The sequence below is a fragment of the Limulus polyphemus genome, unplaced genomic scaffold (genome assembly GCF_000517525.1).
Source record: "Limulus polyphemus unplaced genomic scaffold, Limulus_polyphemus-2.1.2 Scaffold343, whole genome shotgun sequence".
Classification (NCBI taxonomy): Eukaryota; Metazoa; Arthropoda; class Merostomata; order Xiphosura; family Limulidae; genus Limulus; species Limulus polyphemus.
Window position 1 is genome coordinate 65,314 of NW_013665953.1, and position 16,709 is coordinate 82,022.

At 33.9% G+C, this 16,709-nt stretch overlaps 1 protein-coding gene across 1 annotated transcript in view; it reads right to left on the reverse strand.

Annotated features, from left to right (window-relative positions):
* The window catches only part of LOC106457534 (calsyntenin-1-like), an 84,057-nt gene that overhangs the window by 35,718 nt on the left and 31,630 nt on the right, over positions 1-16,709 (reverse strand). Inside the window, exons 3-4 of the mRNA XM_022383524.1 lie at positions 9,394-9,577; positions 7,629-7,837 (exon numbers count right to left, since the gene is read on the reverse strand). Of these exons, the coding sequence (XP_022239232.1) occupies positions 7,629-7,837; positions 9,394-9,577 (393 nt within the window). The remainder of the gene's footprint in view (positions 1-7,628; positions 7,838-9,393; positions 9,578-16,709) is intronic.

Below are 16,709 nucleotides of genomic sequence, written 5' to 3' on the forward strand. Positions count from 1 at the left end.
ATTATTTATGATTTTAACTTTATACACAAGTGCCAAAATACTATAATAACACTTAATCTGTTGTACAGTATGACATTGCAGGCGAGGCATTTCGACGAATACCCCAGCACAACAATCTTTATTTAAACGCTATTTATGTCAGTATGTTAAAACATTAAGCTGCATGATGAATCAAGTCAAAACCGTTTTTGATGATATCGCCACAGAGTTATATAGACAGCAACAAGATGTAATGGTAGATACCGTAGACACTTCACTGGGCAACAATGATATGTTAGCCATAGTTACTACGATACTGCTTAAAATATATGCTTCTGTGTGTGTTTTTTTTTAGAGCAAAAGCCACATAGAACTATCTGCTGTGTCCACTGCGGGGAATCTAAATCCCGGATTTCAGCTATCTACATCCGTAAACTTACCGCTGTCTCACCGGGGGGGTGGGGTGGGACTAGAATGTACGTATAACATAATACAATTAAAAGCTGTTGTTTTTTTTATCGAGGCTTCTCCATTTTTGATCTTTTAAGTTACATACTTTATCTTTGTGAATAATATTTACATTTAACTAGTTTATGTTTGTTTTCACTGTAATTAATAATCTTGCAATTAATTTCTAATTAACGTGTATATTAACTAGGAGTCGATTGATGTTGTAATAACACATGCTCTAATACAGCCAAACTATTAATACAATGCATTGAAATACATTTATTTTAAAATAATCATCAGTCCAAATACTTTCTCTTAGAATGCTTAATCTGATTTAGTAACTAAATCAACGTTTCTTCTCTCAAATATGACGTAATTCTAATTAATGTCTTTAATTAAAAGTTAAGGTGTAAAAGCTGAAAGGTGGCAATGCATGAGAAATAGGCCTAAATTTTGTGATAAAATTCACGTTAACTGAAATGTTATTTGTACACGCCTCTGATTTTGAATCCGCAATGAACAAATTAGGAGGAATGTGAAAAAAATAGAAAAAACTCTGCAGGTAACGTACTTTTTATAACAAATTTTAGAGCCTATCAATTTGTTTGTTTCTGTGTATTGTTTTAGTTGCCGTGTGGCTATTACTATAGCTTTCTTGAAACGGTTTCAGTCCTAATAGCTCTTTTCCATCATTTTTGTCAAGATACATTTCACGCGAATTTGTCTCTTTTCTTTAATGATTCATGGTTTTATAAACTTATTACGACACATTAAAAGAGTTACCCGCTGTTATTTTTAAAAATCGATATCCGAATATTATTATTTAAAATATACAATAATTTAATTAAACTCGGTGTTTTGCTAATATTTTTTTTGTTTCAAAGGGTTAAACATTTAGGCTACAGAGGCTGAATACGTTATATTAAAATTATTTTGGAGCCTTATCATGTCGTTATAGTCCATGTCACCAGGTCCGGTAATACTCTATCTGACGACCGTGTATATTGACTCTAGCCACGCATCGTATTTTCAGTTGCTAAAAGCTCCGACCTAAGGTTATCATGTCTAAAGCACGCCCCTCCTCCCTGCTGGCTTTCCATAAACCATCTAGTGCACGGGGACGACAGTTTTCCAGTGCCCGCTCCAATAGTCAATAGGCGCTGTGTTCAGTAACTTGACAAATATATTTTCGTATGGAATAGCATAAGTACACCTTTCATTTTCCAGCTGCTTGAGGTATGTCGTGGAAGCAACTTGCTTACATGTAACTGGTGTCACTTGTCCAGACGGAAATCCTTCTTGAGTATGTTGTTTGCTGTTGTTACGGGGTACGTGGACAACCTTTTCCACTGATCCTTATGTTCATGGATTCTCACCTATTATAAGATGTTGCAGGTCTCTTTCTGGATGGTCATGGTGTCCAAAGTTGATCCACATTATTTTGTTTTCCAATGCCATTAAGTACAAGGGATATCACCGTCTTGTAAATTCTAAATCCCTGATCTGAATACACCTTTATGATCTGAATGTACGAATACTTGTCACATACCCTTTCCAAAAGCAATCAATTTTCGATTGAAGCATACTACTTACAACACGTCCTATTAAAATATTGTTCTGATACATTCTGTCCCACCGCGACTTTTATCAGCGATGGCTGTCACATGGCTTGCTGATTTGCATATTCAAAATCGTTTAAACTCAACCCTTTATATTTGCTGGATTTGTACTAATCTACACTGTGAGTTTTATTTATTTTAAAAGAAGACAGAAAGTACATTAATTTATAACTATTTGTTGTTTGACACTCTTTCTCGATGAAATAAAAGGTACAGATAGAACATAACGTTAACAAAGCTCTCACGAAAAAGATGGCAGTTCATAATATGTGGTGATCGAATTGCATTTAAAACACTCGACTCGCGAACATAAGAAAAACGTCGGTTGCTAGACGTTAACTTCTTGTCAATGTTTTAACTCTAAATAAAACATTTTTAATATATTTATTCGAAAAAAACAACATATTAACTGTGTGAACTAAGTTTATAAAAAACAACAACTAGGAAACATTTAGTGTAAAAGTAGTTATGAAGGAAATACTCCACTTTGCTTTATAATCGTATTTGTTTAATGTTTAGAATTATCGAAATTTGTATTTTACTTTACGTTCAACACTAAAAACTAATTTATACTGCTTCTATACTGCTACAAGTCAGTATATTAACATTTGTGCCCTAAAATGTTAGTTTTGTTAACAAAATAAACCACCTGTTTCATCAGATTCTCCAGTGATTTTGTTGCAACAATGAATACGAACATCAAATCCGGCAAGCGGATAACACAACACGAGTAGAATAATCTCCAAACAATGAAAACGGAATAACGAACTTAAACAGATACAGGCTGGGAAAGCTGTTTCTAATTGATGATTCGTTACTGTGCATAATTTCTCACAGGACAAATCGTGTTGGCAAAAATAAAAAGTTTATCTTGTTCACGGTCTGCTTGCTTTCATAGCATTTAATCTAGCAGTTAATACTTGAGTAATTCTGATTGGTCAGCTTACGTTATGCTTTGACTTCATGTTTGCTTAAAGGCATATCATCAACTTAACAAGACAATGATCCTTTAGAATTATGATACAAATCTAGAATTTAAGGTAAAAAAAGTTTAATGTTTTACCTAAATGATGCTCTTAGCTTTTTCAATGTGTTTTTTATTGTTTCTACTTCAATATGTCTCCCTTTCTTGTTTTGACTGTGTAGTAATTTCTTCTCCATTTTAATGGTTTTTGTTCTGTGTTTCAATGTATGCTTATCTGTATTTCAATGCGTGCGTGTATTTGTTTCATTTTCTCTCAATACATGTACTCGTTTTTCTTTGTTTTAAAAAACTGAATGTTTTTTATCTCATTGGGTTTTATTATCTTTTTTCAGCACGCACTTTTTTATTGTCTTAGCTTGTACTTTGCTTTTCTCCTCCTAATATTTATATAATTCATTAAATACTGTGAGTTTTTAAGTAAAAGTTTCAGTAATTTCAAAGATTATTCCTTTTTTATTGTACCATAGCAGTTGTTTTTTAAATATTAAGATAAACTTCTTATAAAGCATATAACGTGCAGCTGTACAAGTTTTTGTAACACCCACGTGTACTTATGTGTTAACTCACGACAAAGATAAAAGCATCTTATAGAGAGAGAAAAGGTCGCATCTACGCTTTTACGTTGCATAAAGTTGATGAGAAAAGTAAGAAATATTAGTTATGAAAACGGCCTCACTGCGAAAACAGCGAGTTTCCTCTTCCAAATGGTTTCTCAGGGAAACCAACACAGGAAGTTATTTCGTGGAAACTGTTGGCATGGATCGGTTCCTCTGTTCCGTCCATCGTCCTTTGAAAACTTATAAAAAATATTCTGTGTGGAATAACGTTCCAAAATACCTTCAGGGCAGGAATTCTCCAAGAAAAAGCCCAATTACCAAAACAGAAAACTCAAAGCAAAACAACAACAAAAACTGTTAAGTATTCTCTAACCGAGAAAGACAGAAGCGGCGTCTTGTGAAGTTGGATCAATACGAAAGTCAAGTGCCGCTGGTAACATGCTTGAAATAATAAAGAAATAACACGTTTTGTTCAATCTGCTAATGGTTTTAAATGGGAAACATTGCTACGTGAAAATTTTACATAGTTTTGCAAAGTGGCAATAATAAAACGTTGTGATAACTATATAAGAATGTAAGTAAAACTGGTCTAAAGGAGTCGAACGTGAATTCCTTCATGTACTTCTCTTACAACAACAGTCTTCGCAGTTTCGTACTTCCTTTGCTCTGTTCCCTCAAAAAAAAAAAATGTATAATCGTTATAGCGATTGAAAAACGAAAACTCACAACATCTGATGATTTTATAGGGTTTAGATAAGCGCTTATTTTTGACTTTCGGAGTTTTTTAACGTTGGGAGGTTTCATTCTTTGTTAAATCCACCACACCCATATTGTTGCGTCACTGATCCCGGAGACCGACTTTTTGAAATATAGCTTGAAGTGTTTATGTTTATTCAAATATCTTGAGTCTTACCTTTAAATAGGACTTTGTTAATTCAGACTGGCACAAGTACAAGTCATTTCTGAGAGGGTAACTAACCGCCAAAACTGACATTATCGAACTTTTGAAAATAAGGACGAATACACTTTCGCATGGTATCTTTAAAGAAAGCTGATCATTTTGATTAAATCCTTCAGATTAAAAAGAACTCAACAGCGATTGTAAATGCCTATATACAGTTCTATATATTCAGCTTGTGTAATGGCTTTGTGTCATGATAGTGATAGTATCCAGTGAAACACTAAAAATGGAAGAAAAAAAAAAGACTGGTCTGAAAACAATGGAAGTTGCCAACTGTTTTTTTCTCTTTTCTTCTCTAATGGTAGTATATCGCTACAGGAAATCGACATCGCGTCATGCACAAGAACACAGGCAATTACACAGAAGAATGAAAAACCTAGCTTCCATATACAGACTGCATTTCATCATTTACTTTTCGGTAAATAGCCAATACGTGAACTAAAGCTACTTCTTTGAGAGTGCGAGACAGGTTGTGATAATATCAGGTAGATATATAAAACGAGTACCTGGTTCTTACATAATTTTATCCATGAATGGAATAAGTAACCACTTTAAAGTGTCTATTGGTGTCTCCCAATATAGTGATATCCACATCCAATTCCAGCTTTTTATTTAACAAGTAGGGCCAGATAGAGAATAAATAACAATATTCTAACTCGTTATTAAACAGTTTGGTTTATTGTGAGACATCTACAACAGAATAAACCATGAAAACACCTTGCTATAGTAAAAGAAGACAACACATCGATAGAATAGAGAATAACAGTATGACAGAATAAAGAATGACACCTTGATATAGTAAATGATTACAACACCCTGATAGAATAAAGAATGACAACACCATGACAGAATGAAGAATGACACCTTGATATAGTGAATGATTACAACACCCCGATAGAATAAAGGGTGATAACTCCCTGATAGAATAAAGAATGACAACACCATGACAGAATGAAGAATGACAACAACCCTGATAAAAGAAAGGATGACAAGGCCTTGATAGTATGAAGGATTACAACACCACAATAGACTAAAGAATGACAACACCCTTATAGAATGGTGAATGACAACACCCTGATAGAATAAAGGATTACAACACCCTGATAGAATAAAGGGTGATAACTCCCTGATAGAATAAATGATAACAATTCATTAAGGAGCGTAACACAGCACACGAAATACTGGTGTATCTCCAAAAATGTACAATCTTAACATGAGAAAAATACTAATTGTGGTCTCCACCCAACCTTCTGCTTCCTATAATAACACTTATATCTTTGTTTTGAAGTAATACGAAATCAGTACAGCTTCTAAGAAGTTGAAGTACTGCTACAAATACAAGAGTATGAACATCGAAAGGAAGGGTGCCGAGATTTTACACTAAAGTATTATCTGATTAGATAAAGTCACGTCCATAGCAGGATATCCTGCCGAAGATTAATTACGAACCTGTTGGATCAACAGGCACGAAATACAGATGGGGTGGAGTAACGGAAGTTGGTAAAGCAAAGTTCGGGTATCTTGTTGGCTAAGGTTAAAAAAGTGTAATACAAAACAGTTTGCGAGTCTGGCAAACAGTATAAGTTTAGATAACGAAGAGGGCTCATGCAACCAACATTGAGTTCAAAGTACCGAACATTTCCAGCAATATTTTATAGATTATTATTTGGAAAATATTTATTTCCTATAGATTTTGAAAGGTCGTCAATCGTGCAACAAGTTATTATGTCTGGCGTGGATAGTATACAGTGTGTCAAACCATCCATTTGTCTTATAATGCTGGAAATCTATTTCATGATAACCGAAATTGGTTATATGAAAAAAACGTATCATCTTATAACGAACATATTTTAACAAAAACAATGCTTCTTCGCCAGTTTTCAAAATCCAAGCCTCCACCAATGGTTACGACATTAAATCAAAAATAAGAACTCTAACGTTATTCCAAACGAACGTTATTTCCATGTGAACTAATTGGTGTCACATTTAAACCATCAGTGCCTACTCTGATAATTTCACACGGGAGGCACGTGTCCCGCAAGGAGGGGATAGTTAGTTTGATAGTATTTATTGTATGTATATATCAGCAGTATGCGACTTATTGAGGAAAATCAGTGTACCTTCTATAAATATATAGGAGACGAGGTTACCTGGAAGAAATATCCAAATATAGGATAACCCCCCCCCCCAAAAAAAAACCCAAATGAAATCCAGCTCCAGATATTTATATCAATTAATTTTTAGGTCTTACCTACAATAAGATGAATGTGGATCAAACATATCAATGAAATTAAAATAGAATTTGGAAAAGAAGCAACTCTGATAAAAAAATAAGCAGCCAACAGAAGTGGTACATCAGCTGGAAGCATTCTACTAACATATAAAACGTGCATCAGATCAGTTTCTAGAACACTTGGCTTGTAACAATGTCACTCAAAACACATGGCTTGTGAGACTGTCAGAACACTTGGCTTATGACAATGTCAGTTAGAAAACTTGGCATGCAACAACGTTAGTTATAACATTTGGCTTGCAACAATGTCAGTTAGAACACTGCTTGCAACGATGTTAATTAGAACCTTTGACTTGCGACAATGTCAGAAAACTTGGCTATCGACAACTTGGCCAGAAGTTTTGGTCCTGTATATGGAGTTTTGGAAATGACACTCCATGCTTCTTATTTGGCAGCAGTCGCTACCATGTCTGTAGATTGGACTACTAAGTTTATTATACAAACATTAGTATATAACTAAATTAGCATGAGCAACATTTTAATAAAATATATTTTTTTACAGGGATGGTTCATGGACATTGTTGATTGGGTAAACTTTAATATTTATAAACTTTATTAGTGTGCTGATTCAAATTTACCAACTGTGTGACCAAATCTACAGAAGCCCAACGTAACATCTAATGTTATGGAGAGAGGAAGTGGTCATTAGACTTATTTGAATTTCCAAGACCACCTCTGACCTAACCATGGTCTTGACTGAACTGTAAGTTCACATAAACACCAAGTAGGAAAAATACACACACAAAAAAAGAGATTACTGCAATTCTAGCCATTCAAACTGTACCTTCAGAATCTATTGTGAAGGGTTGGTCAGGGGTAAGGATTTCATATTTGCAGATGTCACTGTACTTAGGAGTGCAGTCTCGGTCTTCTGCTTTCACCTGGATGATGGTATCATATAATCGCTTTTCATCAACGTCCACAATGTAGGGACCATGTGGGAAGACAGGGGAATATTCATTCACATCCTCCACAGTGAGGTGTACTGTAACACTGAAATATATCATATCAAGAGGTATTTGTAATATTTACTTTATATAATATCCTCAAAAGTAACATGTACTAAAGTACTGAAATATATCATATCAAGAGGTATTTGTAATATTTACTTTATATCATATCCTCAAAGTAACATGTACTTAAACACCAAAATATATTATATCAAGAGGTATTTGTAATATTTACTTTATATCATATCCTCAAAAGTAACATGTACTTAAACACCAAAATATATTATATCAAGAGGTATTTGTAATATTTACTTTATATAATATCCTCAAAAGTAACATGTACTAAAATACTGAAATATATCGTATCAAGAGGTATTTGTAATATTTACTTTCTTTTACATCCTCCACAGTAAGATGTACTGTAACACTGAAATATATCGTATCAAGATGTATTTGTAATATTTACTTTCTATCATACCCTCAAAAGTAAGATGCATTATTAAACTAAGCTATCACACCACTAAGTTTTAGTCACACTTGCACTCATCTTTATTCTACATAATACATGCACCATCATAATGAAAACATTATACCAGGATGTTTTATTTACATCCATGGTTGTACACCCTACTGTAAATCTTAAGTTACTAAATATTTTACACTGTTATGCAAGAGGATTACATCTAGAAAACTAGTGTTATAAACACAATGTCTAGAGGTTAAAGTAAACAAAAAACTAAAACATGTCACAATAATAACCTGGGTTATAGTCATTTCAGTTCTCATTCTCCGTACTTAGATCTATTAGCAGGTTTTACAAGATTTAATAATAAACATATTATTCACACATGTATGTAACTGATTTCAGCAATAAGTTGTAAGTTTGCCAAACTGCAATAATTAGCATATTTCATATTTTACTTCTATTTGTATAAATTAGTAACTATGTAATAAAGACTTGGAGTAACTTTGTTAGAATGTTTTACTTTATATGGGGGTGAAGGGAGAGCATTGAACATATTGTGTTTTAACCATTTGTATTTCATTTAATCATTCAGTAGTTTTGACAGATGGAATCTGAATAAACATTTTGGTTTAAATAATAGGAATATTATATATAACGACAATGAATTTTGTAATTTTTTGTATTTTTTATACTTATGGTAAAGCTACTAAGACTATTTACCACCATCCATAATTTTGAACTAGTGATCTGAGGTTTGTTTGTAATTATGCACAAAGCTACACAATGGGCTATCTGTGCTCTGCCCGGAATCTAGCATTATAAGTCCACAGACATAGTGATCTGAGATAAATCAGCCAATAAGCAGCACCCTTCCACCAAATATCAGTGCTAAAGAATTGACTGTCACTCTAACGAATTCGAAACAACCTTAACAGCTCCAAACTTCATAGCTCTACCACAAAGTAAACCTGCCATACAATGAAAATGAAGTTAATTTTCTAATTAACCTTTCTTGAAATATCCTTTTTTGTGGAAACACTTCACAGCATGATATGATACATAACATTTTCTCAATAACAACATCAATAAAGAATATATATAACAAAAGCATAAAGGAAAAATTAAAAACTGACTTCTCAGAGACTTCACCATTGCGTCCCACAGCAGCAATTTCAAACTTGTAGGACTTCCTTTTTTCACAGTTCAGACTTTTCTCTGCTACAAGAATGGCATCTCCTTGCCTCGGGTCAGTTATCTGAACTCTGAATGGAACTTCTCCATGATGCTTACTGGTTACCAGAAATCGAACAGGTTCAACTGCAACAATGAAATACCAGATTACATATCAGGGTTAGAAAATTAAAAAAAAACTTGGACTTAGGATTTAAAACAAGTAAATTTTAAGTCTAATTTTAAACATTTTTTTTTCAATCAAGATATAAAAAGTGGAAAAAAACTAATTCCAGAAAGATGAATTACAAAGTAAAATCTAGAAGAAGAAAATTCACACTTGAACGAAATACTTAAAGCATATCTATTATAATAATAATCAGTTTTTGTCTGTCTTACAAATGTGTGTTCACCATACCTAAATGCACATGCATGCACACTTTATTTCAAAGAAAGTAAACAAAAAGCAGATGTAAATATACTTTAGTAGACATTTTGTATAACAACATATTAGAAGCTTATCAAAGCAAACTAAAGCAAGAAACGTACACAAGTACAGTGTCAATTTATTTCTTTATTGAATATTGGCCAGACTTAATAAAAGCTTAACTAATATTAGACCTAAGACAAGTTGACTTATAAATTTTGGTGTGTGCGATTAGAATTATTTTGTATTATTCTAGAAATCTTGTTTTTAATGAAGTAATGTTGCAATAAGGATACTTACTTAACCACAAATATTTTGCGGGTCTTTGCTGGTACAGCTTTAAAACATCTAAGTACAATAAGCAACTACTACAATAAAACTTCAAATAATGTTGTTAAAAATGTCTAAATTTAAGATTAATTTGTTATGCAAGTAACAAGAGGTAACCACAATGTTAACTACTACTGCAACCCTAAAAAGTTTTGAAAAATCTTACAAAGCCAGTAGTGGAGCACAGAATTGATTCAAAATGAGCACCGGGAGTCTAGAATTGATAAAACAGACCAGCAGCTGAGACTGTATTGTTTACAAGACCAATACCAGAGACTAGAATATTTAAACAGACTACCAATGGAAACCAGAAATATTTACAAGACCAACACCAGAGGCTAGGATAGTTAAACAGACTAGCAATGGAGCCCAGAAATGTTTACAAGACCAACACCAGAGACTAGAATAGTTAAACAGACTAGCAATGGAAACCAGAAATGTTTACAAGACCAACACCAGAGGCTAGGATAGTTAAAAAGACCAACACCAGAGACTATGATAGTTAAAAAGACCAGCATTGGAGACCAGAATTGTTTACAAGACCAACACCAGAGGCTAGAATAGTTAAACAGACTAGTAATGGAGACCAGAATTGTTTACAAGACCAACACCAGAGGCTAGAATAGTTAAACAGACTAGTAATGGAGACAAGAGCTGTTTACAAGACCAACACCAGAGACTATGATAGTTAAAAAGACCAACACCAGAGACTATGATAGTTAAAAAGACCAGCAGTGGAGACTAGTTAAACAGACTAGCAATGGAGACCAAAATTGTTTACAAGACCAACATCAGAGACTAGGATAGTTAAATAGACCAGCATTGGAGACCAGAAATGTTGTGCTACAAGAGTATACTACAAATAATCCTAGTCACCTCATTTATAGTATAACTTTTTCATGATATAATAACAATCTTTCTTTTGACATTCAAATATTTTACCTAAATCTTCCCACACAAATTAATATGCTTCAACTTATGTGGCTCTGAACTACTTTTCATGTTTTTGCAGACATGGTGGAATATATGCACTATGTTGTAGTTCACATATATCACATCCATACATTAGAACATTTTGAGAACAGCATGTGGAGTGCTACACTGTTGTCCTGTAAAATATCATCACACATAGCAAGTAATGATTCTAGTCACCACATTTTGGGTTTACAAACTTTGTTTAACATTTCATATCACTTTCTCAACCAGACCATCAAACCAAAGATAATATGATAGCAAACACTTTTTCACCACACCTAACACATTTCACAATGTAACCGGAAAAACTGAAGAAGCTTTATCCAAGATCTGTCTGAAATTTTTCCATCCAATGCTAACTTATCAGGCACAGACTGTACTGAAGTGTTTTTCCAAATTATCAAGTCTAGGACCATTTAGGCTTAGCAAGTGCGATTACACAGGTTTATCTAGTGATTGAGCCTTCCATAGCTGGAATCATTGAAGGAAGCACTCTATGTTCACCTTCAGTTCTCTTCTGTATGACTGCAGACTTGTTTGCTCAATCTTTGTTCCTAAAACCTGACTTAGTGATGACAGTCTTCAACCCTTTGATTACTGTACCTCCCAGCCAGATGGAGCCATTATCAACAAAAATTTAGACCTTTGGTTGTGATTCATAATATCAGCATTTTGCTAAGTATGAGTTGTGAACTCAGGGTCTACAGTGGTGTGGTGCCTCAAAGTATACATCCCACAACATTTCTTCTGGTGTCTGAGGACCAAAGCAAACCTTTACATTATTGACAGGCCATTTTGCATGTGAATATTCATCAACATACCTTGATTCACTGGGTTATTGGTGGTCTGGACTGTGAGTTGTTAATAACTAGGGTTAGCTAGAAATAACTCTTCAAGGAGACTCAAAATATTGGTTTCAGCTGTAATGGAACAACAACTTATTGTCTCTTACTCCATATTGCCCACCAATATATGGATTGGAACAACAGCTTATTGTCTCTTACTCCATATTGCCTACCAATATATGGATTGGAACAACAGCTTATTGTCTCTTACTCCATATAGCCTACCAATATATGGATTGGAACAACAGTTTATTGTCTCTTACTCCATATTGCCTACCAATATATGGATTGGAACAACAGCTTATTGTCTCTTACTCCATATTGCCTACCAATATATGGATTGGAACAACAGCTTATGGTCTCTTACTCCATATTGCCTACCAATATATGGATTGGAACAACAGCTTATGGTCTCTTACTCCATATTGCCTACCAATATATGGATTGGAACAACAGCTTGCTGCCAAAGTATCCCCCCCCCTCCTCCCTTTACTACCCATAAAGATATCTTTGAGCATTCTACTTACAACATATAGCCCTTCGTTTTACATATTTGCTTTAAGAACAACAGAAAACAAAAGAGAAAAAGTCACTCCTAACTTTTTTTAAGCTTTTGCAATAACCAAATACTGGTCATAACACCAAAACTAATTTTTATCTTGTTTATACTGTGATATTCCATCTAAAAAATATATAGTATAAGTAGATACAGTGGATGGACAAAAGAAATAGAAACATTCAGAGGAAGTAGTTTAGTAACATATTGTTCCACTTTCAGATACTTCAATTCTTTAGAGTAAGGCATTTGCAATTTCTTGAAAGGTATGCTGTGGATTCAGGTTCCATCCCTTGGAACACAGTTTGGAATAAATCACACAATGATATTCTAACCACTATTACATCTACCTGATCATCATGCTGTTATAATCTTTGATACCGTTCCTCCTGCAAAGTCATGAAATTGTGCAATTTGGCTTACTAAAGCACATGTAAATCAGAACCCTAAAGTCTGTCATCTTTGAAAGTCAGTTAATTCACATTTCTTTCCCATGTTGCTTGACAAATAACATAGGACAGGAATTAGATATGCCTAAATAATATATTTTTTATTGTTTATAGTTAAGCACAAAGCTACACAATGGGCTAGCCAGGTTTCTGGCATTGTAAGCCTGCAGACATACAGTTGTGCCACTGGGGGCGGTGGGGGTGAATAAATGATACAGATCATCTGTTTGAAAGATCAAATTAACCACTCAGATGGGTGTCCAGTCCATTTAACATCTGGAGAACTTCAGAAAATGAGCAAATCTTTAAGCAGGTATTTGTTTTGTCCAACCTCTTTGAGCAGGTTTGTATATTTTACTGATGTAAAATTAAATAGTGGACTAAACACAGTAAATGATCAGTACATTAAAATACAGTTAACTTAACCACAATTGAATTGGACAAACTGAAATAAAATAAACTCTTTGATGTGGGACTATAAAAAATACTAAAATCAGAATCTGTAAGAGATAATGCTGGTAGATCAGGAAACATAGAATAACAAGCAGCAGTTATTTGAACAAGATATTCTGGTACTCAATATCAAGAAACTCTCATATAAGAGTAATAATCTTCTTTAGGGTAAATAACCACAATCAAGGGAACTTTTGGAAATGGGTTTTCTTGACACTCATCTGTGATAAGTGTACAGGTAATTAGCACAAAGGAAATGCTGACTAATATATAGGTATCTCGTGTAGCAGTTAAGACAATGGTGACAGAACCTTGCTTTAGAGATTGATTGTTTGTTTTGTTATTCATGGGCTATCTGCACTAGCCATCCCTAATTTTGAAGTGATAGACTTGAGGGAGCTAGTCAACACCATCTACCACCAACTCTTTGCCAATGAATAGTAGGATTGACCATCCCATTATAATGCCCCCATGACTGAAAAGGTGAGATCGTTCAGAAGCAAGATTTGAACCCATAACCTGCAAACTGCAAGCTGAGTACCCTAACCACCAGGCCCTGTTTTAGGGATTACCTTCCTACATTTGTGGTGACTTCCTATACTCAAGCCTAGTACAAGAACTAAAATTCAAACCTTTTACATGTTATAAAATCTACTTAAACTTAGCAACCACATTAGTAAGTGTTCCTGGAAAACTGTGGGAAGAACTAATACCCAGCAACTGCTTTAGTAAGTTTTTCTGGACAACTGTCAGGAAAATTTAAACTTAGCAATCACATTAGTAAATATTCCAGGAAAACTATTAGAATAACTTAATCCTTACAACCACATTAGTTAGTGTTCCTGGAAAACTATTAGAAAGATTTAAACCTAGCAACCATATTAATAAGTGTTCCTGTAAAATTGTCTAAAGGATTTAATCCTAACAAACCACATTAGTAAATGTTCCTGGAAAACTGTTGGAAGGATTTAAACCTAGCAACCATATTAATAAGTGTTCCTGGAAAACTATTAGAATAACTTAATCCTTGCAACCACATTAGTTAGTGTTCCTGAAAAACTATTAGAATAACTTAATCCTTGCAACCACATTAGTTAGTGTTCCTGGAAAACTATTAGAATAACTTAATCCTAACAAACCACATTAGTAAGTGTTCCTAGAAAACTGTCAGAAGAATTTAATACAAGCAACCACATTAGTAAGTGTTCCTGGAAAACTGTTGGAAGGATTTAAACCTAGCAACCATATTAATAAGTGTTCCTGTAAAACTGTCTGAAGAATTTAATCCTAACAAACCACATGAATAAGTGTTCCTGTAAAACTGTTGGAAGTATTTAAACCTAGCAACCATATCAATAAGTGTTCCTGTAAAACTGTCTGAAGGATTTAATCTTAACAAACCATATTAGTGAGTGTTCCTGTAAAACTGTCTGAAGGATTTAATCTTAACAAACCATATTAGTAAGTGTTCCTGTAAAACTGTCTGAAGGATTTAATCTTAACAAACCATATTAGTAAGTGTTCCTGGAAAACTGTCTGAAGGATTTAATCCTAGAAACCACATTAGTAAGTGTTCCTGGAAAACTGTCTAAAGTACTTAATCCTAACAATCACATTAGTAAGTGTTCCTGGAAAACTGTTTGAAGGACTTAAGTTTTGACACACTACTTTTTTCTTCTGCGCTTTAATAAACTTTACCACTTATATAAGTAAAATTTTTGGGTTTATGCTGTTCTGCACCAGCGAACGTCTCAGCGACTCCATTCTTGCGTGACGCAGTGTGTTCGGGAAAAGCTGGGCAGATTTGAATCAACTTTAGTACAGGTTTAGATAAAAACCCGGCAAAGTCAATGTGAAATATCTGTACATCTTGTGATGGGGGCATGCAGCGGTGTAAGATAAGTATGGTAAAAACTAGTTGTTGGTTATAAGGTTTTTGAATATGTTCTCAGGTCTTCCGATAGGTGTTGAAAATATTTTCACACCCACATTTTATCTCGACATACTGGAGTTGGGAATAAACACGTGTGTGGTACAAACAACAGATGGCAACTGTATACGTGTGAATATGTGTGCGTGTGTTTGTATGTGTTAGTAAACGTTGGAGGTTTAGTCGTTACTTTAATTTCTTGTCCTCCTCTTATTTTAAAATAGAAACAGTAGATCAAAGTGAATTTTTACCCTCGTCCCCGGAGGGAGGAGCGAGGATATTGCAATCAGGTCCGTATGTGTGTTTCCGCGCACGTATCTCGAAAACTAATAGACCGATGTACACGAAGGTTTTACACAAGATGGGAAGTCAATATGGGACAGTCCTTCCCAAATTTGGTTCGAATTCTGGATCACTCTGAAGCATTTTTGTTTTGCTTTTTTTTTGTAAAGAGGAGATATGGCATCCTCGCGGTTTTCAGTTAATAACTGTAAAATATAATCAGATTTGTACCAAATTTCATGGGCACATTAAGGTTGAGAATCATCATCACGTTGATAATTCTGGACCTGGAAAGGATTTTATGATTTCCCTGACTTAACGGAGGAGGGGTTCATTTATGTAGTTGTTAGTAAATACTATTATTAATTTTAAACACAACTGATTTTTATTTATATTAAAAATTTGCACATGATAAAATCGTATATCGAGAACCAAAATTCACGGTGTTATGGTAACTACTTATTTCGGCATTTTCTTATCAGTTAGCAACGCCGTAAACATTTAATAATAATAAAGCAGGAAAAGTGAATAGTCAAACAATGACATCAACAATAAAGTCAAGAAAGGAGAATGGTAAAACAACTGTAAACGTTCAATAATAATAAAGTTTTGAAAGTTGAATAGTTAAACAACTGTAAACGTTCAATAATAATAAAGTTTTGAAAGTTGAATAGTCAAACAACTGTAAACGTTCAATAATAATAAAGTTTTGAAAGGAGAATGGTAAAACAACTGTAAACGTTCAATAATAATAAAGTTTTGAAAGTTGAATAGTTAAACAACTGTAAACGTTCAATAATAATAAAGTTTTGAAAGTTGAATAGTCAAACAACGGTAAACGTTCAATAATAATAAAGCCGGGAAAGTTGAATAGTCAAACAACTGTAAACATTCATTAATAATAATAAAGCCGGGAAAGTTGAATAGTCAAACAACTGTAAACGTTCAATAATAATAAAGTTTTGAAAGTTGAATAGTTAAACAACTGTAAATATTCAGTAATAATAAAGCCGAGAAAGTTGGATAGTCAAA